We start from the raw sequence: 27,949 nt of genomic DNA, 5'->3' as shown, positions 1-27,949 counted from the left end.
TTGGTTGCAACATTTTTTTTTTTTGTTGGCTTGTATTTTCGGTTTTATTTTGTTTGTGTTTTTATTAGCTTTTTTATATAAACACACACATAAAAGGCTAAATTATTCACATGGGAAAAATGCCCTATATATAGTGTTAAGATTATAATTTTTGACAGAAAAGAAAGAGGAAACAAAATAAATCCATCTATTTCTCTCTCTTTTTTCCCCCCTCTTTCTTTTAAGCTCTATCCTGCCATGTAATTGGGTATCTAAAGTAAGGATTTTTTTGATCTAAAAGAATCAGTTCCTTTGTTCAAAAATATCACAGGATGAAAGACGAATTCAGTATCTAGAAAATATGACTATACTGGAGAACTTGTAATGATTTCAGGAAAATGAAAGTCCTTTTCATCTCTAACTTGGATGACTCCAAGATTGTACTCATTATATTGCTAATAACTGGGCAGCGCAGCAGGGATCTGCACAATCTCTGGTAATCTTCAGAGTCTTCCAGTAGGACAGTACTGTTTTCCTGTAGCATCTCCAGTCATCATCCTTATTTGGTCCATCTGAAGAGATGGAAAGCAAAACGTTCTTTCAAAAAGAAGCACAACTGAATTAATTAAGAAAATAGCCATCACATTTTCGAACAACAGTTCACTGGAACTAACGTCTGTTCTCTGTGATGAAGAGAGTAATTAGAGATTTAATTAGTAGATTTTTCTAAGTAGCAGGCGACTGTTTTACTTAATCTGTGTGTTCTTCCCCTTAAGAAAACTTGCTCCTTTGTGTTATGTGACTCTTTAAGCTCTGAGATCATTAGGCCTCTTTGACTGGACACAGCTACACCAGGGGTGAGGTTGCTACAGGAATTGATAGAAAGGGAGTAAAATGGAGAGCAGGAACTCTGGCAGGTTGCTCCTGCACATTGTGATCATCCCCAGATCGCCATGCCCTCTACAAAGGCATCCTTTTCATCAATTTGGAGACAAGCAGTATAAGAAGAGAAAGATTAAAGGACTTTCCATTTAAGAAAGAAAAAAGTGAATAACAAAGGCAGGTATGTAGACCTAATCTTTGTCACTGCTAAAGACTGCATCCTTGGGACCCTCTCCTTTCTAATAGAGGATAAATGTAGGTCATCACTTTACTTTTTCTGAGGTTTTCCTCTGAGACTGGATTTCTCTCCTGATTTTTATTCTTTCAAAGAACATTTTAAAGTTGGACATATCTATTTAAAATAAGGAATTCTTCGAAGAGTGATAAAAAGAAACCTATTGGCATTTCTCTTTTTTTCTTTCTTTCCTCTTTCACAAAACCAGCTAATATTTCAGCTCCAAATAAGGACAGGGTGGCAGATTTCCTGTCACCAATAGCTTTCACTTTCTTTAAAGGAAATAAAAAGGAGCAGTACAATTTTCTCCCTCTTTACTGATAATTTTTTACCCATTTTAATATTTTATTTATGCACTTAGTGATATGGTCACTTTAAAGCCATTGCCATGACAATAAATGTTAGAGTTCTTTTCAGAAATAGCCTTATTTTCTGGTCATCACTTACTTGTGTCATCATTGTAGCATTTTCCCCTGCCCTGAATCTATTGAGGACTGGGAGTGTTGAGCTAAGAGTTGAGAGAGGTGAATTGCCTTTTCACCAGAAAAACCTGGCATAACCTGAGTAGTTCTTTCCCTCTTAACAAATATGGGATAATGATGATTTTTGGGCCACACATGTGCAAATAAGACAAATACACTCAAAGACTGAATGGCTCTGTTAAGCTTTTCTAACATGTAGTTCCTCTGGACATACTAATCAGTGCTGACAAAATCAAAAAAGTTTTAAACCAAGGATTGATTATTATGCTTGACTTTGTACAACACACTTAGAAATAATCACAGCTCGAACACTCAATTCCTGCAAGTGATAATGCTTCTGACGGTATTTAAAGACTTTGCACATTAATAGGGTGGAGAAAGTCTCTGAAGTTTTTCCTCACCAAAGAAAATCCCCTCAAGAGAATAAAGATTGAATTCATGGAGTGTCATATTCCTATTAATAGCCAAATGGGAGATGAATGAATCTGATCAAATCCTGTAATTATTACCCAGAGATATTGATGAAATCTCAGTGTAATTTTCTATTCCTAATTTATTTTCCTATATATAACAGTCTGCAAAGTGCTTCAGGGTGCCTTTGAATGAAAGTAGCAGATATTAGTTTGAGATTTATCATTGTTTTGATTATGATCATCTACTTACTCTTTATAAGCATTCAGTGGTATGTAAAAAAGAAATGCATTATACATGTATCAGCAAATGACATATTCAAAGTAATGATAAGATTCTGTATCATTATTAATTTGTTTATATAATGATTTAATGCAACCAGACTACTGCTACTGGAGTAATTAATTTTCTCTGATTTTGTTAGACATCACTTAATTATCAGCCCAGCCATACAAAGCAAAACAAATAAAGAATATACTACAGGTAGGAATGAACTCAGTTTTAAAAGATATGGTTTCATGACTTGAGGAACTGAAGTTATTTTGATAATACAAATAAAACACCTACTGGACTGAAAATGTAGTGTTAAGCACATATAATTTGGTGATTAGCAGTGGTTTGAAAAATGCAGACTCCAAAGTATGACAATTTCAAAGGTATACAATTTTCCACCTCTCACAAGACCCAGGTTCTTACCATGTGGGCACCTCTGTATAAATCCCTGCATTTCCATAATCTGAGGGAGGTAAAAAGCAGTTTAGTCCAGTTATGATCTGCAAACCAATGCCTGTAAAAACTTTGTGAAGGGTGCAGGCATACCAAATGCTGGTATTTTCCCTCATCCAAAAATATCTGGCAAGAATTTTCTTTATATTAAAATGCTGTTAAGAAGAACGAATATTACAGATAATTTAATGAACAAAGCAACTTTGGCAGCAAATGTAATAATCTGGAAGTGAGTTACTTGGAAATAAACAAGATCTAATTAACAGGATTAAAAAAAGGGCAAACAAAAACTAGGATTAAAGAAAACTAACTCATGAAAGGTTTTGATACAGTTTAGCTAACTTTTTAATAGTCATACTATGTAGCATTAAAGCCATGCTTTTAGATTCACCCTATACCCAGGGCTCTGCCCTTTGGAATTATAAATTGCAGACCACATACTCCAGGACAAAAGTTTTTATTTCCACTGGATTTTGCAGTTTTCAGGGATTCTTGCAGTTCTTTTGTCCCTTTCCCACATATCTTGTCACCTCAGATGCTCTTATATGTTAAGTTGGAGCTAATGACTCACCCTTGATTTGTCTGACAAGGGGTATTATGGAAAATTTCTCATTACTGTACATGGTCATAAAAACTGACAGAAGATCATAACTCAATTTAAGTTTTTTCAATACTCTGGCATTGGATAGGATAAGATCCTTGGAAATATGTGGTTCCTAAATGCAAAAGAAGGAGGAACTCTTACAGTTAAGACTGATCTTAACGCAATTAAGCTTTTCTAGCATGCATAAAATATTTTTACTTATGAGACCACTCACCTCCTGAAAGTCTAAACAATTTGATGAAAGATCATCTAATCCCAGCCCCCAAATTACTAACATGAATCCCTACTTTGACTTCTATTAATGAAGATAAATTATACCAAAGACACGAGGCTGATGGTGCAGCATTCACAAGTAATCCTTATTTAGAAATTACAAAAGATTGAATTGACTAGATTAAATTAATTCAAGGGGAGATACACTGAGAAACTTGTCAGAAATATGTCTCATTTAAAAAATCTGTCAGGAAGGAGACTGAGAGAGCTGACACTGGTTCTGCAGATTTTCTTACCTGAAAGAACTTCCTGACTTTCCTTTCAAATAGGAATTTGTGAGGAACTGAATAACCACAGAGAAAGGTGAATAATAGAAAGAGCAAATGGGGTTCTGCTTTCTTTTGAACAATATGGAACCAGTTTCCAGTGAAAATCTGCCTTTTCTGAGTATTTGCTCACGTTCTCCTTCCAAAAGACCAGTTGAGAGAGAAAGTCTCTTCAAGCAGAGTGGCTCCTCTTACAATCTTAATTTCTTTAGTGCTATTTTGAAGAAATAGAGGAAATGTATGGATTATCTTCTGCTGAGATCCAGCAACTCTTCTGACTTGACTTCTAATTTTTCTTATTTCTATACTGAGATATTTTAAGAATGAAATCTAGGAATCCTACCATACTCTAATTGATCTTTGCATCTGTCAACAATTCAATCAATTTTATGTTGGGGTTTCAATTTTGTTTTTTAAAGTAAATCAGGGGACATATGTGGCATTTCCTTTAGAAGAAATGCTAAATTGGGATGTTCCTTTCACCTTGGGTAATTATAGAGACAAGATTACTTGGGATTCAGCTGAAGCCAAGAAACTTCTGTGAATATAGAGCTGAAAATGGATGATACAGGAATTTTTAAAGGAAAAATTGACATTGGAAAGGACAATACCTGGCTCAAACAATTTTTTCCTGTTATTTCAATCTCATTTGACATTTAAAAATCAGTATTATTTGATCTCAAAAAAATTCAAAGTCAGAAAATTATTTTTAAAAATAGCAGTATATAAAAATATTAAAAATGTCCCATAATTAACAATGTGCCAAATGTTTTCTGGTCCTCCTAAAGTTTTAAATGCTTTGTTTTATGAAATGAGAAATGAGAAAACTCTCCTCTGAACAGGTGTAATAATTGAAGGACAATAAAATAATGCCACATTCAGCTACTCAACATGCCCCAGGAAGTTAAATGTCTGTCTTCATATATCACTTTGACAAAAAGAAACCTACATTTCTTCCATGATCCCCTCACAGATGCTGAACTTTCCCATGGAACAGCAGGCTACTGTAGCTCTGAGGAAAGAAAATAATGAAGACCTCTACTATTTTCACCTGTTTAAAAAATTATCTAATTTAAAGCACCAAGAATTTTAATTATACTTCTCCATGTCTGAATGCATTACAGTGAGGGTAATATTTTACTGTGTGGACACTAGAAGCAGTTATCTAATGGAATGTACATTTTTAATATATGCACTACTCAATGTACTTTTGGAAGGTCTATGCAGATAAATGATGAATTCTTTGCTGCATCTATTCTACTGACTAACCACAAGCCTTGGATCACATCCTATCAAACTATCAGACCAAACATACTTCTGGCAGGATTTTTAGGGTACAAGGATCTGTATTGGAAGAAATATTAAAAATCTCAGAGCAGCAGCTCAGATGCTTCATTTCTTGGAGTTCTTGACAACTTTGACAGTTTTATTTTGTATGACTGAAAGAGCTAAATAAAAATAATTGACTATTGCATGACAAAATAACAGATGGCTATAGTTAATGCTGACTTCAGCCCCTATATGCCAGTTGAGTTCAATAGAGTACTGAAGTGCATAACTTCGTGTTGAATTTGGTCCAGAAAACTGAAAGAAGTATGGTACTTACTGCATCCAGAAAATGTCAGTGAAACCCAACTCTATGAGCATCTACCACTACTCCTACCCTTCCCCTGGCACTTCCTGCAGCATTCATTCTCACATGACATCTATGCATATACCGCATACAAAACTGAAGCCACCTATGGCAGGCACATGGGGAATACAAGGATGCTGTGACACAAGCTCATGTCTTGAGTTGCTTGTATAACTTTGACATAAAATATTTTGAGAAAAGGTTTGTACTGATTACACCCTGGAATGAAGCACTTAATTGGATTATCTCACAAAATCTCCACATGTATGATAAGAGTGACCAAAAGAGGGCAATGAAGCAGGTGAAGGGTCTGGAGCACAAGTCCAATGAGGAGCAGCCAAAGGAGCTGGGGTTGTTTAGCCTGGGGAAGAAGAGGCTCAGGAGAGACTTTATCACTCTCTACAGCTACCTGAGAGGTGGCTGTAGAAAAATGGAGGTTGGCATCTTCTCCCAAGTAACAAGGACAAGATGAAATGACCTCCAGTTGCATCAAAAGAAGCTTGGATTGGAAAAAAATCACAGATTTGGATGACAGAAAATTTAAGATACTTGCTAGACATCACATAGAAAAAAGCATACCAGCATTACTCTTCTAAATAATAATCTAAGTAGCCAATAAAGAGACAAAATATAGGAGAAAAAGTAGTCATATATTCTTAACATTCCATGTTACTGTTTGACTATTTATTTCCTTTCTGTAAACTTCCCTACCACACTGTACTGATTTTTAAGAAAACGTAGGTATTTGAGCCTATTTTTCAGCAAGCTCTCTCCATTCTACCTGATGTCAAACTTTAATTGTGCCAACCACAACATCTTATTTTCTGTATCTATAATCAGTTCACATTCTTTAAATACTGTATTTCAAGGGTATTGCACATAATCTGTGTCCCCTCAAAAGATCTCAGTTTCAGTCCTTTGTGGCAACTATCACATTGTAGTTTAATTTTGTCTCCAGTCTCAGCCCCAGAAGATTGCTTCCCATTTTACTTTCATGAGTGTGTGGAAGAAGGCAAATCCCCAGCAGTGATTCTTCTTTCAAGGTGGCACTTACCCCATCAGGACAGATGATAAGTTTTATTTAAACTTTCTTACATAGCACACAGCTTGTACATCTGTAGCTCTTTTCTCCTCACAAGGATTTCTTAACCTACTGCTGTTCGAAGCTGGAAGCAGTGACCCTATAAATTATTAGTTTTTCTTTCTACTCATCTAATAAGTAGAGAAGTTGTTTCTAACTGAAAAACAATTAGTAAAAGTAATCTAAAAATGATTTCAGCATCAGGACTGTGATTTTTTGATGTTGTTGTAAAAATTTGTTAGACCTCTGAAAGGCAGACCCTTTAAATGATCCGGTGAGTAGATGGGGAATAAACAGCTATTTAAAACATGCCAAAGTCAAATGGAAGAATAAATTTGTAACAACTGTTACTAAACAAACACTCTACCAAAATGAAACCTTAAAAGATTATCTACAAATTGCGCTATAAACAAAATGAATGATGTTCCTGTGTCTACTGAGGAAGGAAAGTGGGGTCTATTATCATGAAAGCACTCTAGTTAGAAGAAGAATTAAATATCCCACTACAAAAAAATTTTAAATGTGCACACATTCATCAGAAATAATTATCTGAAACTGAATGCTCCAAGATATTCAAGCACATTTAAAGCAATGGTGCAGCATAGAGGTAATTAACAGATGTCTGTATTCATTATGTAAACACTTTGCTATCAAGCACAAGCAAAACTAGGATACTTTCCCTCTGCTAGTAAACATGCACATATATCTCTTAGAATTGATTTCATTTCAATTACGTTCCTTTCCTTTTTTAGTGCTTTTGCTAAAAAGATGAATGACCTTTGTTTCAAGTGATATGCATATTTATCTGTAGGTTTATTTCTTCCTTACCTTTTTGTGTTTTTGTGATATCATTACCTCTTGTCTGTGTGTATGTATATCTCCACACACAGTGGAGTAACTGGAGAAATGAGAAAGGATACTACACAAGGTACTTACTGAAATTTTAAATAAAATTGTAATTCCTGCATTGTGTACAGCTGTGTCTGCTCCAGAGGCAGCTGGGTTCTGTGGGACTGTACACAGAGATTCTCTCACTGCATTTACACAAAGCATTATGAGAAAACTGAGTGACAGAGATTAGGATTTGAGCCACAGGGAAGTCATGGTATGCCACACTTTGTGTTAAATATTAGGCCAAATGCAAATGTCCTTGTTTAGAAAAATCTGTTTTGCTGCACTGACTGTAGAATGTCAAGCATTTGTTTAGTGTTTTGTTGAACACACTTATACAGAATTAGTGACCTATTCATTAGCCAGATTGCTCCACTTTATTGCTCTGGTGGGTTTCCATTATCCTTTCTGTTAGCCTTTGAGCTCAACTTTCCTTACATTACATATCATCACATTTTTTCTCCACAAAAGACTGGCACAAACTTAGCAGAACTCACCATTCATTTCCTAACACAATTCCATCTAAGCTCAACCTGTCTCTTCCTAGCACAATACTGGATGAACTCGCCCAAGATTTTTTCTACCAAGTCTGCTGTGACAACCCTGACTGCATGGACTGAAATGGCTCTGGGCCACAGGTTTCGAACAATATGTGACAATATGGTCATGAACAAAGGAGGCTGATGATGAAGTGAGATTCCCCCTCCCTCTATCTCTAAGAATGTTGCTTTTCAGGACTCCAAGAAAATCTGGGTAGATTTTATGGGGAAGCTGACCCTGAAGCAACCAACTGGTGCTTCTCTGGTATTTCAGACTGTGACATTTTTATCAGCATTAGGTGAAGACAGAAATTAAAATATAACATAGGTCAAAAAGCCTGGGGCTCACAGTATTTGCAGAGGGTGCACTGAGAGCCTTGCCAATGTTGAGGTGCATTTCAGTGGCTAGGTATATGTAAATTTGCCAGCTGCTGATGCATCTTTTCTTTCCTCACAGCTTAAATGTAGTTCACTGCAGATGCTTCTTACCTTGGGACAAGCCTATGAGACAAATGCTGCCTCATGGACATAAGGGTACCGAGAAGCCTATCACTTCTGCCTGTAGCAAAGACAATGCATGCAAAGCAAGAGAGGTTGCAGTCACTGATGTCAGCTCTCTGCTAATGCTGGCAGCCATGTCACCTAATGTCCTGCAGAACCTGAACGTGTCTGTACTAGTTTAATCCAAGAGGGACCTAGTTATCCTTACAGTAGCTCCTGTGGTGTTGTTTTGGATTTGTGACCAAACCAGTACAACATAGGGGTGTTGTATAGCATAGCAGTGGTGAAACCCAGTGGTGCTTCCAGGGACAAGGCCTTTCCTGCTTCTCACATCAGCATGTGGAAGAGGAAGGTGAGATATTTGGAATGATGTCATTTGTCTTTCCAAGCAGTCTTTACATATGATGGAGCCCTGCTTGCTTGGGGATAACTGAAGTCCTGATTGCTCATGGGAAGTGGTGAATGAATTCCTTACTTTGCTTTGCTCAAGCATGCAGGTTTTGCTTTATCTGGTAAATTGTCACTATTGCAATCCAAAAGATTTTGACTTTTCCAAATCTCTCCCTCATCCCAGTGAGGGGCTCTGGGTGGAGCTTAACAGCCTGCTTAGGAAGAATTTGTCTGTTCTTCCCCAATACTCTTACCTAAAAGCTATTCCAGAATGATATCTTTCATTGAAAATGTTACAGGGTGAACAGTACTTGCAGCATTCATTTATAGGCCTGTTTTCCATGTCTCTGCTAAATCTTTTCCTGAATCTGTGTCTGCTTGCACAGCCTCTTTTGGCAGCCAGTTCCAGGAGTTCACTAGTGTAAAGCAGTGCATTTTCCCCATCTGTTTAAGTCGGGTCTCATCCCAGATAGCAGGTTGGTACCAGCTTTTGCTGTCTTTGTGCTCTGCTCGTGTGCACTGTGTAACAGTGTTCTACTGCATGTGAACGTCCCTTTGTTTCTTTTCCTCTGGCAAAAGACAAGAAGTGGTTCCATGTGTATGTAACAATACCCCTGTTCCTTCTGAACAAGGGTACAAAAGGCACAAACCTAAGGGCACAAACCAGAAATGGGGTCAGCAAGGAAATTATATTCACATTGTCTAACAAAACACCCAGTCATGGAATGGTTTGGATGGGAAGGGCTTCCAGAGATCACCTAGTCTGACCCCCTTTTTAGCCTTCCAGAAAGGTGTGAGTTAATAGTGTTAAAAAAATCTTTTTTTCTTTAAAAAAATGTTTACAAACAATAATAATCTGCTTTAAGATACTAGTGGAGTTACTGATAACAAAGCAATAAAACCTGGAAGTTTGCTGATACATTCTTCAGTTGTATCAGTATGATTAATACTGAATTTACATGTTTTTTTACAAGATCACAAGCAATTTGGAAGCATTAATATATCAGAAGTGGAAAATGAAATTAGTTAAGAATCGTGAGGAGGTAGGTGCTATAAGTTTTCAAGTAAATCACTGGAAGGTTCTCAAGAAAGTTGAATAAGTTACGAAAGTTAAGCAAAAGCAGGTTGAGTTGGTAGGCTAAAAAATCAAGCACACAATTGTTTTCATTGTACAACTAAATGAAAGATATAACTAGAGATATAATCATCAGTACGTCCATTTCCCCCTACAAACCTGAACTATTTCAGTCACACATTATGCTTGTCACCTATAAATAAGTGCTCCATATAAAAGTCTCTCAGTTAGAAGACTGAATCAGCATAAATATTGTATGTAGTAAAAGACAAGATTGGCACATGCATTCAAAAAACACACAACTTATTTAGCAACTGAAGCTGAACTACTACTGTGATAATGAAAGCAAAAAGAAAATGATATTTTGCCTACATATTTGTTCCTTATAATATATTTCGTCATGTTTTGCAGATAGCAAGGGCAAAACTGAGTCAGAGAAGAAATAGACCCTGAATTTTACAAACTGCAGTTTGTTCAGACTGCCTACCTGTGGAAAGTGAACCCACTCATAATCCACCACAAAAGTGTTGAATTTGTCTAGGAAACAAAACCAGGTGCCAGAAAGAGAAGAAATTGATTCCAGACATTATTCTTTTCCTGTTTACGGAGGGGCTTTTTGTTAGTTTGGTGGTTTTTTGGTTTTTTTTTTTTTGTTTGTTTTTTTTTAATTTTTTTTTTTTTTTTATTGTTTTGTTCCATCTCCTGATAGGCAAAAATATGTGAACAAATAAACATATTTTGAATCAAAGAATTTTCTTAACTTGTCTCAGTATCTCTTCCAAAATACTGAAAATCTTAGGTCTGTAATTTTACAAGGACTTTTTAGCCAATCATCAGATTGTTGCATCATTTTGCAACTAAATGAAATCCCCAAATTTCAGGAAAGGTTCATAAACCAGAAACAGCACACCACTTCACAAATATTAGTAGAAAATAACTGGCAGATCCCAGTATTATCAAGCCTAGAGCCCTGCAAGCCCTGCAACTGGGCACTTCACTATTCTGCTTGGACAACCTATTGGATATAGTAGAATCAAAAAGTTATTCCTTACCCAATTCCTATAAATGAAAGAAGAAATAAAAAATCTGAAACATGCACTAGTAGTGTGCTGTAACTTTCAATGTCTTTAATTCAGGCTTTTTCAACTTCTCTATAACCAGAGTGCTCTTCCATGGCAATACGAGAGAAAGCTGATTCTTCAAAAGATTTTCAGAAATGTCTGCTTTATCCAGCAGCAGCTGGTTTAAAATCAAGTATTCCATTCTTTGAAAGGGTGCCTGCCATCCTTACATCACCACATTACATCATGACAGTCACCAAACACTGGCACAGGTTCTCCAGAGGGATCCTGGGATGACTGTCCTTGGAGGTGTTCTGGGCTCAAACAGACACAGTCCTCAGCCAGTTTGGCTTCTCCATCCCCGAGCAGCAGGTCAGACTACAAGAGGTCAGGAGGCCACTTCCAGGCTGAATTACTCTGTGATCTGATGAGTGTGTGTATGTATAAATGAGTATAGACAAGATCTAAGCACCCTCGAGTCTCCAAAATTATCTGTCTTTAACAAAAATATTTAATAAGCTTTTGTTGCCATGCTCGGTTTCTTCAATGATTATCTCAGTTCTTAACCTTAGAGGTAAGCAGGTCGTCTATCTTCATTCTAAACAGAATTTTGCTTTTTTTCAGCTTTCAGAACAGAAGATGACCCTTTTTCCTGTTTATCATTTAGGTTTGTCCTGCTTCACAATCATCAGTGATAATAATAATAATAATAATAATAATAATAATAAAAAGGTAATAATAAATATTTCTCAGCTTTCTGTTCACATTTGTCATCTTCTATCTGCTCTCTTGGTTCAAGAGATTTCCATCAGTTGATGTTATCTATGTTGTTAGTTTTCAAGGTCCTTAAAGGAACATATCAGTTTTCTGTTTATAATGTCAGGGATTAATAATTTATTTTTCTAGGTTTTGGGCTTTTTTATTGAATGAAATGGCAGCAAAACATAAGGTCAGTTTTAAGAGCATGATTTGGAAGTGTGCTGTGTAATCAGGAGTTTGGTTTTGATTCCTGAGTCTTATGAAATCCTTTAAACATTTCTAATACAATTTTGTTTCAGGAAAAGTTATCTTAGATTTGAAATAAGATACTTGAATTAATTTTTTTTTCCTAAATGTTTTAGCTGAACAGATGAACTCTTGACCAGTAAGTGTTATTATGACATTTTATGTAATATCCAGCAAATAACTGGTTTTAGACATGTGATTACATGTTTAGTGACAGCATTTTAAACTTTCTCTTTCATAGAGATAATGGCTACAAATCTGTTTGTACTTTTACATTGCCAAGAAAAAAATTTTGTGTCATAGATATAGGTTTTTGTATTTACTGTACTTTTTCATTACCTTTTTTAACACAGTCAGAAGATTTTAGTTTATTATCTTTATATCTACCTGCTTGTTTGAAAACTTGTTTTTTCCTCCTTTTCATTTAATTTCTTCCTTTTCATTTTATATTTCTACAAATTCAATAATTTATATAAATAAATAAATAAATATATATATATATACTCAAGTGTTTCCTTAAAGGAAATTGTATAACTTCAACAACAGCCCTAAGTCAAAACTCAAAGATTTTGTTTCCCTAATCTATATTTAACATGATCCTGCAATCAACTTCCACTTGACCAAAAGTTGAGCAAAAGATAGTATTTGTGATGAAGGAATACCAGTAAGTAACTGTCCTGAGATATTGGTTTAGATAGAATAATTTATTCCTAGCAAACCACTTATTTTTCAGCAAAATATGAAAAAAAAGCCATTTGAATTCTATCAGGAAGCTGGATCATATAGACACACTTCTGCTGTAAAGAATCCATGCAGCATTTTAATTTCAGTTTAAAGATTGTTAAAAAAACTTGACATAAAAATGCAACAAAGTACCTTAGACCTGATTTACTAAGTCTCCACTGCACACTCAGACAGCTCTTAGAAACTTTGTGGGGCCTCCAGGGACTGTAATTTGTACTAATAATTTTCACAAGTATAGTATTCAGCATGTGAACAGGAGGCAGGGAAAAAAAAACCAAAAACAGCTGGAGGAGGGGTGGGGGGAAGGGTTGGGGGATGAAAAGCTGGGACAAAATATCTACCCATAATTAATCACAGACAAGTAGAAATTTTGAATGCTTAGGGCGAACCAGGAGGGAAACGTGAATGGTAACTAAGATAAACCCATACCTAGTCCATGACATTAGAACAGTTTATATAATTTAAGCTTTTTCTACAAGCCTAACTAGAGATACAGATAAAACAAGGAAACCCAGTCTCCCTTTTCTCTAGGTGTTAGAACCACTGCCTTTTTTTGCTCAATTTCCAGACTTTATGAAAAGTTACTTAATTGCTTTGAGTGTTTTTCACAGACAGTGAAAGCAATTTTCCTCTTTAGAGTAAAATAATGCATTATGTATACAACAATCATTCCCAGGGAAACACAGTGCTACAGGTGAGTCTTGTCTATTTTTATTTTCTGTTTCTTTATCAGGCCTTCTGCAGTGGTAAGACTCTGCTGGGCAAAATGAGAAAAATACAAGAAACAATTCTTCCTTCAAATACTGAGGTTTTGCAAATACCTCAGTGATGAACTGACAGGATATTTTGATCAATTGCTCTGAAGACAGTATTCCCATTAAGTCTGATACAAAAGAAGTATCACAAGGGCTTATGAGCTCTCTTCCCCAAGAACCCAAACTCTCCCCCCATATGATTATTTCCATTCTTCCCCTTATATCTGTCTGTCTATCTATCTATCTATCTATCTATCTATCTATCTATCTATCTATCTATCTCTATATATCTATATATCATCTATATAGCTATATATCTATATATTTATCTATATATATCTCCTGGTACACCAAAGACAAAGAGTGAAAAAAGATATATCTTTCGTTTACACTGGAGGCACCTTCAGCTTGAGGGACTCCCTTGTGATTGTTTCAGCTAAAATATGACTGCTAACAGTAATAACAGCTAACCATGTGCTGCAGTCTTCATTTACCCTATAACAGAGGTTGCCATATTTTTCAGATGTCTTTACATCTGACTGCACTGATTCAGAAATAAAAAAGTCAGGGGAGTCCTACAATTTAAGAAGAAAAGCAGCCTCTTCCAGACTTAAGCAGTGCCAGGTACAGAGTGAAATACATTGGGCTGGTCTGCTTTGGGGTGATTTCATCTTCACAGCATGGCACTGAGGGCAAAATCATTAGTCTTTAAGTTAGCCCATAAATAAAAGGTGGAGGAGGAGAAAATAATTGGCAGCTGAAAGTTCTGCAGCGCACAATGCTCAGTGTACTGTGCCCTTACCTGACAAGCTGTGACAGTAAGGTCATTTGCTTTAAAGCTAGGACTACAAGCCTTTCATTCAGATTAAAAAGTCTGCATCTTTCTGTGCAAACATAGAAGACATTTTTGTTCTTGCTCATTTGATTTGTCACTCACGCTAATAATGAAGTTTAATACCAAAAAAGTATACAAATGTGCTGGGAATTATGGTCTGATCGTCTGCATGGTAGAATTAAAAATCATGTATCTGCTTTTCACCTGCTAATTTATAACCCTCTCAGAAATTACTTAGAATACCCTGAGAAAGACAGGACACTTAATAAAAGCAAGAATATGCCAGCGAATAATAATTACAAATACCTAATTCTGATAGGTTTTTTTTTCAGTGCCCTTGTTAAATGATTTGTTAACTTAAAAAGACCTGGATGACACCATCTGTCTTTGACTAGCTGGAACTGAAGAGAAGAAAACCTGAACAGCAACACTCAGAAGTGAGGTTGGCAATAGGATGAACACTCACTTTTTGTCTGACAATGATTTAGGGATTAAATTAATAAACAGGGTGACATCCTGTCATCACTCTCCCCTTTAAGTTTGTACATTACTGCTAGCACCGAGAAATTAATGAACCTGAAGTCAAATAGGAATCATTGTCATCCTTAGGAGGTTGTTAGAGCTTGACCATTTTCACATTTACAGCAAGGTAAAATACTCTGCTCATGATGCATGAGGCAGTACAGAATCCTGTTTCCTCATTCATAGTTTTGTATTGATTACAGGAAGAAAAATCATCGTACACAGGACTGAGTAAGAAAGTGGTATTTTAACAAAGAAAAGGCAGGTTGCCAAAGAGTTATTTCATGTCATATCAATGCCCACATTTTCCTGTGTTTTCAGATTTGGAGAATGTTAAGACTTTGTTCCTCACATGTCTGGTCACTGCCATGAGCCAGAAGACTAGATGGAAACGTTTTCTTTACTCCCAGTGAGGAGGATGATAGCTAAAGTCCAAGGAGGATCAGCTTGCTATAAACGAGGCCTGAATCAAGACCCCAAGGTGAATAATGCAGAAGAGAAAAGAGAGAAAACAAAGTAAAATTTGAAAGCTTCATGATTCATTGAATCTTGAAACTTCTAAACCTCTCAATCTGTATCAGCTCAGGCTGGAAATCTGTCATTTCCTGTGAGCTACATACCATGGCTGCTGTCAGTACTTGCATGGAACATCTTTAAAAGAGAAAGAGCAATCTATGGGATCCTAGGTTTGTCTGGATCCTGGATTAGAGCTGCCAGCTCATAAGAAACACAACACAAGCTTTAGGGGTAATTCCAGACAGCAAAGTCCTTCCAAGGCTACATAAAAGCAATAGCCTGAAAACTTACTGTGCAAGAGGTGCTATGCCCTTCATTGGTCCTTGGATTAAATTTTAAATCACTCAAATCAGTTTTATATACACACTCATGGCAGTGAAGGCACAGCGTTGAGGAATAAAAAAGTCCTTTTTTGTTTGTAGACAGCCTTGCATAACAAAATCCTGAATTTTGTTATGAGAGTCCTGTGGTGGTAGTAAGGCACAAGGAAAGGAGAGTTTGAAAGGTGGTACCCAGCACATTTGTAGCATGACCAGGAGTTCCACGTCAAAATTTCCATCTCTCAAACTTTTAGTTTGTCGCTATCAGTAACAAAATAATTCAGCCTTTTCTTGTGGAAGAAGTAAAAAAGAGGAATGCATAAGGGACAAACACAATGTATATATAGTTTTTATAAATAAAAACATACACCAGGTTATAAAAATAGGAGGATGGAAATAATTTAAGGAAGATTTCACATTTTTCAGCATGCAAAGTCTGTTTCAATGTTGCATACCAATTACATTTGATGAGCACAGCTGTGAAACATAGAACAGAGAGCAGCCTATTTAATACCCAGTCATTTGACCCTTTTCCCTACTGGAGTAGTTTTAATGGCCAAATTGTAACTAGAAGGAATGAACTTCATGTCTTCTGGCTATCTGCTTGTCTGTTGGTGAAAGTTTCAGCTCAAATATATCATTCATATGGAAAAGAAGTACTACCAGTTGTATTAAATCTAATATTTCCTAAGGTTTTAATGCTTGACTTCCTGTCTTTAGTGTCCCTCTTCATGTAAATTTTGATTCTGTGCCATTTCATACTGTCAAACTGCTAAATTTTGACTGACTGGAAATATATAACATTGGGTGGCAGTGTCAGTGTACAAAGGAACTCTGCAAGGTAACCCTAAAAGACCTGAAAAAGCCTGTCTGGATTTGTAAGAGTACAAGAAAACCAGCCACTTGAAATAGTGCAATTTGTCAGCTAAGTTTCCCTGTCTTCATCAACAAAATTAATTCATTCCTTGAGCATAACTAAAAAAAAGTTTTGATATTTTGAATTTTATTTGATTAAGAGATGTAATTATTGCATACAATTACTTGTAGTGTTTTCTTGTCTATCATTTCAAAGATGGCCTTTAAGTTATGCAAAAATGTTGAATGAAAGTTTTCAAAGTGCTGTGGCCTAATTCTACAAAGTTTCCTACATTTCTAGGAAATTGTGATTAATCATCTGATAAAGATGTGAAGTAAAACAGCAGCACATTACAAATCTTATTAGATAATTCTCTGTTTGTTTGGGTTTTTAATTGTTTTTTTTGGTTTTTTGTCTTGCTTTGTTTTATTTTGGTTTTGTTTTATTTTCTTTGGTTTTTTTTTTGGTTTCCTGTAATACAAACCAGTGTGCTTCCTTATTAAACACAGGCCCATGTATTCTATCAAAAATGTCTGTTTTGCAAGTTACTGTTTAAATATGAGGTGTCCACATATAATTGCTTGAATTTTATGCAGTCAATCTGTCTAGTTTTATTGGAAATTTTTTGTTTGCATATACATGTACAGATAGACACACACACATATATATATCACACACACATATATATATATATATCACATACACACATTTATATATATGATTCTAGTAATGCGCGTTCCTCGATAGCAGTTTTATCGTCTTTCAAGTTCTTTTAGGTATATTCAAATTTGATCCCTTTTACCTATTTGAGATTTCTTTACATAATGCTAGAAATAGCAATTAAATTTAAACAAAATGTAGCTGCACAAAGCCAACAATAAGTTCTCAGTTTGGTTTTGGTTTTTGTTTTCCACAAAGAATGTGTAGCCTAGACACTTCTGATCATGTAACCCCTCTGTGGAAACTCCTGTTGCTGCCTAGATGGAAAAGTAGTGGAAAAAGAAATACAGAGACATTGTTAGCAGCTTCTAACAAAGGACAGGAGAAGCCAGTGTCTTCTAACTATCCAGCTCTCTCTGCATCAGCAGCTCTGTTACTGAGAGCACACAAGGTTAAAGGACAGATGGATTTTCAAAAGTGCCTCAGGGAGTCAGGAACTGAAATTTCTATGATTTTGATGGTAATTATTAAACTTAAGCCTTAATGTCTACCTATAGCTCCAGGAGCCTTTAATATCCTGTTAAATCTGGCTACAAATGACCCACTGTCATTTCCACAGCTTCAGGCTGGCATTTCAACATCCACCCATATTCCTGTAACTCAAACAACTCACCAGTCGGAGCATTGTTTAGTCATCTTTACCCATGACCTGAAACTTTCTTTTGAAACTTCCTTTGTAGGACAAGAGTTGTGAAGGGAAGGGGGATGCATCCTGCAGAGTGTTCTGTAAAACACCTCACAAAAATAAAGCAATTTGACAGGCTCTGGAGAAAGAAACTTTAATATCCAAACGGTGAGATTATAAATAAGGTTCCCTCCACTGATTTCCCCCATTTCTCCAAAGCAATTTTATCTGAAAATTCTGCTTAAACCCTTTTGATCATCTTTTGGGCCAACAAATAGTTCTTGTAAGATTAGCAACCACACCAGTAGTCAGAAGTAAAGTTCCAAAGTGACTTTGTAACCTGAAGTGCATTCACATCAGGAAGTGCTAAATGAAAAAGCTTCTTATGTCACCTTTTCTGAGTAAATCCTTGAATAGCATCATATTATAAGCCTTCTGACTTATTGTGACTTCTCTGAGCAAGAGAAGTTTGCTACTTAGTTAGTACAATTTGCCCGTCTCTACAATGCCAGTCATTTTTAAAAGGAACTGCTTATATTTTAATAATATTGTTTTTATTCAAATAAGAATTTTTTTTTCAAAAAAGTATTACATTTTATCTAAAATTAATAATTTTATTATAATTTTGTTTAGCAGCAATCCAGAGAACTTCTTGCTACTCATAAAAGCTACCTTTATTCTCTCAAGATTGGGGCAATCTGACTTTAAATGTCAACCACACACACTTTAAAAAATGATCTTTACTAGCAAGCAAATCTAACCTTTCTTATACAACCTGATCCATTTAACCCTGAATTAATTTCATTTTGAATACAAATCATAGATAATTTGGGACTAAGGACCATTTTGGCAGGATTACTCTGGGTGAAGCTCTTCCATCTGTATTTTTGTTTCTTTATCATGACAAAAATGACTACTTAATACTTTTGCAGCAACAACATGAGTTTCTAAAGAATCGGGTTCTATTCTAGACCATGTATGCAAATACACATAAATCTGAATTTCATATGTCATATTCCCTGCCCATATTTACCATTTGGCTTATTTACCATTCAGGCATGTGCTAAATAGTCCTACACAACTATTTTATTCAGATAGACAAGGTGTGATGTGAAATTTTAAAAATCATTAATAGAAAACCCATATAGATGTAAGGTTTACCAAGCCTATGGTATACACTAATTCCTGGGAAAAGTTACATTCTAAGTGAGTCCATAATTAACACAGATGGTTCTGTACTTACATAGAATTACTACATACTTGGTTAAAAAAACCCAAAACCTAAAAAAGCGAAAAACCAAAAAAATTTCTGACAAAAAGCATTTCAGGCTGCTTAAAGAGCTTTAATTAGTCCCCTGTTCCTACCATCATGACGCAATCCTTGACTGGTCCCCGATTTTTATTTATTCTGGAGGGCTTCAGCATTATTCAGTATAGGATGCAGACAATACTAATTTAGTCTAGCATTGCCTACTCCCCAAATTTACTCTTATGCTTCAATATGTGGATACCATTTTATACCTAATGTGTTATTTCAAATCTTTCTATAAAGACCACGTTTTCTCATTGGATTTTTTATAGTGCTCATTAGAATGGCAGATGATTGCTTCATAAATCGACCTATCTTTGCAGTACCACCATGAGGGAGTAGCTGGCATAATTTGCATTCTACAGATTGGATGTTGAGGCTGAAAGATGTTAATATTGAAAACACTCATACTTAGTGCTCCATCTGAGGTGCCTACATGGTTTGTGTTTTTTTTTTTTTTTTTTGCTTTGCTTTGAATGACTGCATTCAGAGAGTGATTCCTTATTCTGGTTGCAGCTGTGAATGTTTGGTGTTTGGTATTTTCACAAAGTGGACTTCTGGGTTTCCTCACTGGGTTTCCAGAAAATTAGGATCAGACTGTTCTGTGAAGAAATGGTTTATGAAACTGAGGAAGCATCATGCAGGAATGTGGTTCCAGAGGCAGGGTTAGAATCCAGATCTCCAGGGAAACATTCTCCTGCCTTTGCTATGAAACCATTCATCAGGCTGTAATTCCTTTCTTCATTCCTAACACAATTTCTAACTTCTACAGTAAAAGCAAGTGGACAATATTCTACTTACCCTACATCATTCTGATTTAGCCTGACTGATTCTTCAGCAGCTCCCCAATTTCCTTGTAAAATCTCTCTTCTAAATCTTGCTTTTTTTCTTCACCTTTCATTCTCACAATTTCTACAGAGCCTTCTTCTCCTATTTTACTTCCTTACCTTTTCTAATATAGTTATTGCTCTGGCTACTGCCTTCTCCCCTCTGTATATTACCCTGCAACCACCCAAAAAACACCAAAACAATTTTTCCAGCACTGCCTGGGCAGGTGCAGTACATAACTGTGGGCATACCACAAGCAAATGCAGTGGTCTCAGCTGTGGACAAGGTATGCAATTATTGCAGAAGTCCCACCTGAACTCTCAGCCACAGTTTGGTGTTTACTCAGCCCTTCCCTTGTAGGGGATTGTAAATCCTTCTAAAATAAGTTGTGCTGGTGAGCTATAGTGGCAAGCTGCGGCAAGCTGCTTTGTTAATATATGAACTGAGACTTGTCTGCCCACCCTAAGCTCTTGCATATTCTGTTGTCCAAACCAGCAGCTGTTTTGCTGTCACCAGAACTGGGCACAGGTGTGTTGGATGCCCTGGTTGAATTCTGCCCCGATGATTGAAGTCATCAAGGTCCCCTTTCCTGTGGAACTCACTTGCTTTTTAGGTATTGATGAACATGGCAAGATAAAATTCCTAACTAGGACTCCTCAAAATAACTCCAAAACCCAAAAGATATGACTATGGAAAAGACTAGATTCTGCCAAAACCAAACTGAAAAAATGAATCTTGAACAAAATGTCTTCAAAGTCTATAATATAGCTTTCATTTCTTCCTGTGATTTACACACACCACAGATAAAAATATAATATCCAGTAGTATAATTGCTTTTCATAAAATGTCCTGCAATGAATAGTAGTTGTCCTGAAAAAATTCTGATACTTATCTAAAGAAATATTATATGTAATAATGTATTCTTGTATGAAGTTCTGAGTCCAGTTGTAGATATTTTATAATTATAAGCCTATTTTAGATCTACATCTAATAACCATATGAATCTGTTTATTAGTAGAATCCACATAATTTCAGTGTATATAGGGGGTGCAGAGGTTACAGTAAGATTATTGAGTGAGTGCTGCTTTTTAAATTATCATCTGTGACTCTTGGGGAATCTTCAAGAAGAGATCAAAAATCCAGTGCCATTTTCCAAATACATTTTCCTTGGTGTAAAGAAAAACAGTCAACATATGGTACAGAGCCCTATTATTCATGGATATGCATCCAGTGCCTCAGGCAATGAAAACAGTAAGTGCTCCTAATTCTACCATTATTGTAATTATTATCACAATATCTTCCTTTTATTTTTACCATTTTGACAGAACCAAACCTACATCCCTCCTGCCACACTGCTCTAGTGCTTATGATTGAGTTTGAGTCATCTGACTTTATATTCTTCATTCTCTCTATATAATTATATTTCTGAAGGTTGTCAACATGTGTGATCACCCTGTCTCTAAAACAGACTCCTCTATATCTGCAGTGTTCTGTAGTTCACCCCATATCATAGCTAACAACTTACTATCCTAACTATGTCAAAGCTTAGGGTGGCCATGTCTGTGGCAATATTTGATTTTCCACATCCTAATCTACAATTTTTGCAGGGCCTGGAAGGTTTCCTTTATTACTCTGTTTTTGTGTTTTTCATACTTCATTCTTGCAGATCACATCAAACAGGGTCCTGCTGCTATCTGGAGGGATCTTCATAAGCTGGAGAAGAGGGCTCACAGAAATATGAAGTTCAACAGTGAAGAGTGTAAAGCCTTGCACCTGAGGGAAACAACCCCATGCACCAGTATATGCTGGGAACCATCCAGCTGGGAAGTAACTGGATAGAAATCTCTCTAAGGATTCTGGTGGACACCAAGGTGAACATGAGCCAGCAATGTGCATTTGAGTCCAAGCAGGCCAATGGTGTCCTGGGGTGCATTAGGCAAAGTTCCGACAGCAGGTCAAGGGAGGCCATCCTTCTCCCCTGCTCAGCACTAGTGAGGCCACATTTGGAGTGTTGGGTCCATTTCTGTGGTCCCCAGCACAAGAGAGAGATGGAATTGCTGGATGGAGTCCAACGAAGGGCCACTAAGATGACAGAAGGACTGGGGCATCTCTCCTATGAAAAGAAGCAAAGGCAGCTGGGGCTGCTCAGGCTGGAGAAGTGAAGGTTGAGAGGGATGTCATCAATGTCCATAAATACCTAACAGGGTGTCTCGGGATCTCCTCTGGTCAAGATGACCCCAAGATGTATTAAAAGTCTCTTTTCCCCAACCCAGCTGTCAAAGAAGGAGTCAGAAGTCTTTGGCTGTAGTTCTCAAGGTTGTTTATTATTTCTTAGCTAAAACATTTTCTGTCTGGCCTGCCAAGGTCTGTTCAGCAGGTCAGTCTGAGGCACACTGTCCTTCCACGGGGCCGGCATTGTCTTTTATACTATAAACTACGTATTCGATATTTACAGTTATGATCCAATACCTATCACCTGTGTTAGACAGTGACTTTCTAGTTTACACCAATCCTAAAGTGCCACCATCACCAAGAAGATGGAGGCTAGGAAGAAGAAGGAAGAAGAACAGGACAACGCCCAAATTCCTCCATCTTGTCCCCTAGACCCCTATAGTAATATTCTTCAAAATTCCATCTTTCACCTGGTGACAACTACTATTATGCTACTTAAATTTTTGTGACTTGTAATTCTTCATATAAAGTTTGCAATTTGCTCCATGGATTGAGATCGAATTCCCCAGTGTCTTTGGCTTCCTGCCAGGGTCTCCGAGCCCCTGCCAGGATTTTGAGCCATCCAGGGCACCCAGAGGGTTGTCCTGGGTCCGACAAGGGTGCAAAGTAGATGGAGTCAGATTCTTTCCAATGATGTCCAGTCCTGAGATAATGTGCACAAGGAAACTGCAGAGTCCATCCTTGGATTTATTAAAAAAATCTCCAGACAAAGTACTGGGCAGCAGTTTATAGGGCACCCCTCTTGAACAGATGGGTTGAACTAGAGGAACTCTGAGGTTCCTTTCATACACTGCTATTCTGTGATTCTGTGGTTCTATGATTCTTCCTACTCTTTTTTTTTTTTTCTTTTTTTAGTTGCTGACATACCACTACAGTTCTGTACCTCTACATTCATTAAGAGCTGTAGAATTTCTCAATTAACCTCAAATGGTTTATGAGCCAGTATTGATTCAATTACCCACAGGTTGCTATTAATGGGAGAAATGTTCATAAAAGTATGGTTTCAATATATCACTGAACATTGCATACCATGTAAAATATAATCCTGCCTGTCATGAGAAAAAAGACAGAAATTATTAAGGTGCACAAACAAAGTGTTGTAAGCCACAGAGAGGTCTCATCAAAATCAAAGTGGTGCTGAGCTTTATGCAGTCTGTTCATGTTTATAGGGAATATCAGAGATGCAAGTTTATTTCTTTTTTCTGCCTTAATTAATTAAATTATCTCATGCAAAGCCTGGTAGCTTCCTCTGAAATACAGAGCCTCATTCCATAATATGTATTTAGTCCTTAACATATTTTTCCTCATGAAAGACAGATAATGAGAGTTGGAGGCACTAGATAAGTGATTTCAATACATATCACTCACATTCAAGTGTTGCAGAAGCAACATTTTAAAGAGGAGAAATTCTGGGAAAAAAGCCATGAAGTTGCTGTAGGGATAAAATTAATTCTGTATTGCAGTATATCTGAATCTTACAAAGTTGCATGGATAACCAAAATGCTGGTCTTTCCTCTTAGGACTTGCTTTTGCAATTTTAGCTTTCTTTTCTATAGCTCAGTGGGCTGGAAATCATAAATACTGTCCTTATATTTAACAGTCACTGACACCATAAATAAAATGGAAATCCAGGCATGGGTCGACACTTTGCAGGAGGGATCACAAATATAATTTTGCCTTTTTTCTTTGATAAAAAAGGAAATATAGAAAAAAATATTCAAAGTCATGGCACTGTTGTAAAAGTCGGGAGATTTGGTCATTCTCATCCTGCCTTCTTGTAAAGCACTCACCATTGCTTATAATCAGCATCACAGTTGCAGTAGTACTTGGGATCAGTACAGTTGCGTTCGATGCCACAGGCACATTTTTGAATGCCAGGTCCTGATCCGCCCCAATAGTAGTGCTTCTCATTGGCTTTTCCAACCCACCAGGTATATGGATTCCCTTCTGCAAGGAATGAAAATGCAAGGTTATGATGCATCAAAGAGGTAGAGCTCTATAATGCATTAACTGAGCTCAGATGTTTAATATGCAAATGCTAACAACACATAACCGGAGCCATCCCACATTGCTGGCAAACAAATTAATTCATTGTTACTAAAGGTATTCAAAGGACCTTGCCAGGTAAACAGAACACGTTTTCTTTTCTGTATTCACACAATTTATAATGACTGAAATTAATTTTTAAAAATCTTATATGGTCTTTGTTTAGCTTTTTAATTGTACTCTGTATAATGAGAATATGTTGGCAGATTGCATCATTATTTTCAATTAATTTCAAACTCACATATAAAGCTATTGGATGGATTATTTCAATATTTGTACTTGAATACTGTACAGGAAAATGTGGGTTTTTTCTCTTATTTATTTATTTATTTATTTATTTTCTAAACAACAACTTTTAATTGAAAATTACTCTGTTGTCATTGGAAAACAAACATGCTCATCATGCTCTCTCCAGATGGTGCTAAACAAAGCATAAAGAAATATTATCAAACTCCAAAAGCATTTTAACAATTTTTTAAAAAGAATATATATTTTTTAATGTAATACCTTAGCAGAGGTGTTCTGAACTTTGATGTAATCATATATCTTTGCATTGGGTCTGCAACTGGATATTTTCAAATACTGCACTGAGGTTATTTCTAATCCTTTTGAACTAAGACATTATTTGCAAATAAATAAATAAATAAACCCCCTCCCCTCTAATTTCTAATTTGAAAAAATGGTTTTATTGGAAAACTATTTTTTATTTCTCTGGTTCAGCAAGACACTCAAATATGAACTTAACTTCAAACAGAAATTAATAACTTAACCAGTATCAATGTATGTAGTGATTTTTGACACAGAAAAATAATGATTGAGCTCAGCTATAAGTGAAAAAGCATGCTATACATTTTTTTTAAAAGTCTCTTTTTCTTTTAAAGTCTCCTCCAGCTGCTGGAAACTTTATATTAAATAAAATTAATCTATGGAATTCAGTGGTTAATGAATTTTATCAGTAAAATCTTACATAATATATCTTTTACTTCCATAATTTTTAGTTTGCACATCTTACACGTTCCCCCAAAACTACAGGCACAATCCTTAAAATAGCCATTTCACAATTAGATTTGATCATCAAGACGATAAAGTTACTTATTCCAGACAGAAGTTGAAAGTAATTCACACCAAACTCTCAAGAAAATTAAATTCCAGAGATGAAGAGAACAACCAAATATCTACACATGTTTAAAGAGGAGCAAACCCCAAAAATGCTCAGCTCTCTGAAAACACTTTTAAAAATGTATTTGAATTATTACCACCATATAAGATAACAAAAATACAGTAATGTGAAGAATTAGTGGTAGCTGAAGCTGTTTATTAGCTGTTGCTGTGCTGCACTGTATGGCCATTCAGCCTAAATGCTAATGCAATGGGTGTGGGAATAACATGACTTTATTCTGGACTCTGAATTGGGCATTTTACCTTCTGTGACTCCATTATCACAGAACAACGTGCTGCAAGTTAAGAGAATGTGTCACGTGAATGCTGCAGCAACATTCCCAAACTGCAATGCAATCTAGCAATTCTGACAGTATGTAGCCCTGGATTACAAAAGACTATTTAAAAAGCATTTAAGGGTAAATGTCATCTTTCCACAGGAATGACAGAATTGCTTTTATTAATACAGGATCCAACTAGAGAATTAATGATGTCTGAAACTCCTATTTTACAGGGGGTTTTTATCTCATCTTTGAAGCTATTTTCTATGCTATGGCACCAATGCTGCTGTTTTGACTGTTGCTCAAAATTCTCTTTGTTTACATCCTTTCTGTCAAGTGAAGGATTGCATGATTCAGTCAGCAATTAATTTACTGGGAAGCAAGACTGCTAATTAAAGCACTATGAGAAAAAAAAAATTACTTAGAATTGTCAAAAAGCAGATCAAAAATTGAGAAACAGGCAGAATGATTAAAGCAGATGAAAGTGATGGCAGAATTACAGACTACAGTGATGGCTGTCACGGACCACTATGACAGACGGAAATGGGGCACGTCTGAACTCATTTAAAAGACAATTGGTGTACAGTTTTAAACCATGAATGTATTCCAGCGTACACAGAGATGTTTTTCACATCTATTGTTTTTAGTGTGTTTGGTGTGTTTATTAGTGTGTTTTTATACACACTGTCTAAGCCACATGATTCTTCATTCTGAAGAAAAGACCTACCCTCAGGCTTAGGAACACAAACTTAGGAAGAAACTAATGTGCATGTTTAAAATTTTCAGAAAGGTCAAGAAGGTAATATATGATTTTGAGGGTTTTGCATTCAGCACATGTTCTGCTAGACACCCGCACAACCAATAATCCCAGCGCTGTCTTGTGAGCACCACCCAAGACTCCGATTGCCTGGCATTGGCATATTGGGCTAAGGCTTGTAACACACACACACACACAAAAGCCTTTAACATTTACGTGTAACACATTTAACAGTGGTTTCAATGCCTTTGCAGTGCTGGACTTTGGTCAAAATTATTGCAAAATATGGGTTCCTATTTAAATCCCTGTGCAATATTAGGCCTGATTTGCAGTTATTATTACAAAGCATGTAAAGAATCTGGCCATTGATGTTTTCTATCAAGTCCTCCTGTACAGAATATTCAAGAAAAAGTAAAGATTAAGGATGCTTTTCTGTATTCTCACAGATCACTTATTTGTATTCTCACAGTGCCATAAAAAAAGTGATTCCTTTTTCATCTCATAAATGTATCTTTGTGTGAACCATTTCATTTAATATAAAACCATACCCAACAAAAGTTAATGTAGTATGAACAGAACTCTTACTAGTCAATAATATATTTATTTCTAATATAGCTGAACAGTCTCAAAATGGATAACTTTTTAAAGTGCACTTTAGCTGAAGTCTCAAAATGTATAACTTTTGAAAGTACACTTTATATTTTACCAAGCATTTAATATAAACAATTGGTTTTATTGTTTTTAAATGCAATTGATTAATTAAAATTCTGCTACTTTCAACATTTTAGGGCTCTTATTTCTAGGTGTTCAGTACTAGCAACTGAAACAGCAATACTGAGAGAAGTCAGGGAACTAAATTAAGTGGACTGATGCTCCATTGCACTCTGCTTTCAGAGGACTCCATTCAAAATACAACCCTTAGAATGATGACAACTGTATTTATATGTAAAATACCTAGAGAAGTTAAATATGTCTCTTCCATTTGCTCTGGAAATTTCCCTGACCTCTATATGGTCCTTAAAACCAAAGGAAATGGTTAAAAAGAAAGGCTAGGAATTCTTTCAAATGGAAGTCTATGGCTCAGAACCTCTGAAAAGCAAGACCAGTGAAAATTATTTATTGAGGACCCTGTCTAACAACTACATTTAGCTATTCTCTGGAAGAAATTAGTTGTTCATTTACAGGACTGGATAGCTTTGAATTAAATGGGTCCTTTCCAGTCCTTTCCAGTTTCCATTAGTACTATAGATCCCCATTAAATACTAAGGAATGTCAACAACAATTACAGTACTTGTATGATATTATTTTCAGAAAATATTCCTTTGCTCAGTCTTCTACATCTTTTTTAATGGAACAGCTTGAATGAATTATCCAGTCATTGTTATTGGCAGAATAGGCCCAAAGACATTTT

At 36.1% G+C, this 27,949-nt stretch overlaps 1 protein-coding gene across 1 annotated transcript in view; it reads right to left on the bottom strand.

Moving 5' to 3' along the window:
• CNTNAP2 (contactin associated protein 2) overlaps positions 1-27,949 on the bottom strand; it is a 1,013,892-nt gene that overhangs the window by 163,447 nt on the left and 822,496 nt on the right. The window contains exon 14 of the mRNA XM_041425209.1: positions 24,087-24,243. Coding sequence (XP_041281143.1) covers positions 24,087-24,243 — 157 coding nt within the window. The remainder of the gene's footprint in view (positions 1-24,086; positions 24,244-27,949) is intronic.

Source organism: Onychostruthus taczanowskii, unplaced genomic scaffold, assembly GCF_017590055.1.
Source record: "Onychostruthus taczanowskii isolate IOZ18803 unplaced genomic scaffold, ASM1759005v1 scaffold88, whole genome shotgun sequence".
In the NCBI taxonomy this organism is placed as follows: domain Eukaryota; kingdom Metazoa; phylum Chordata; class Aves; order Passeriformes; family Passeridae; genus Onychostruthus; species Onychostruthus taczanowskii.
The sequence above is the reverse complement of the archived record's forward strand: the minus strand, read 5'-3'. Positions and strand labels throughout refer to the sequence as shown.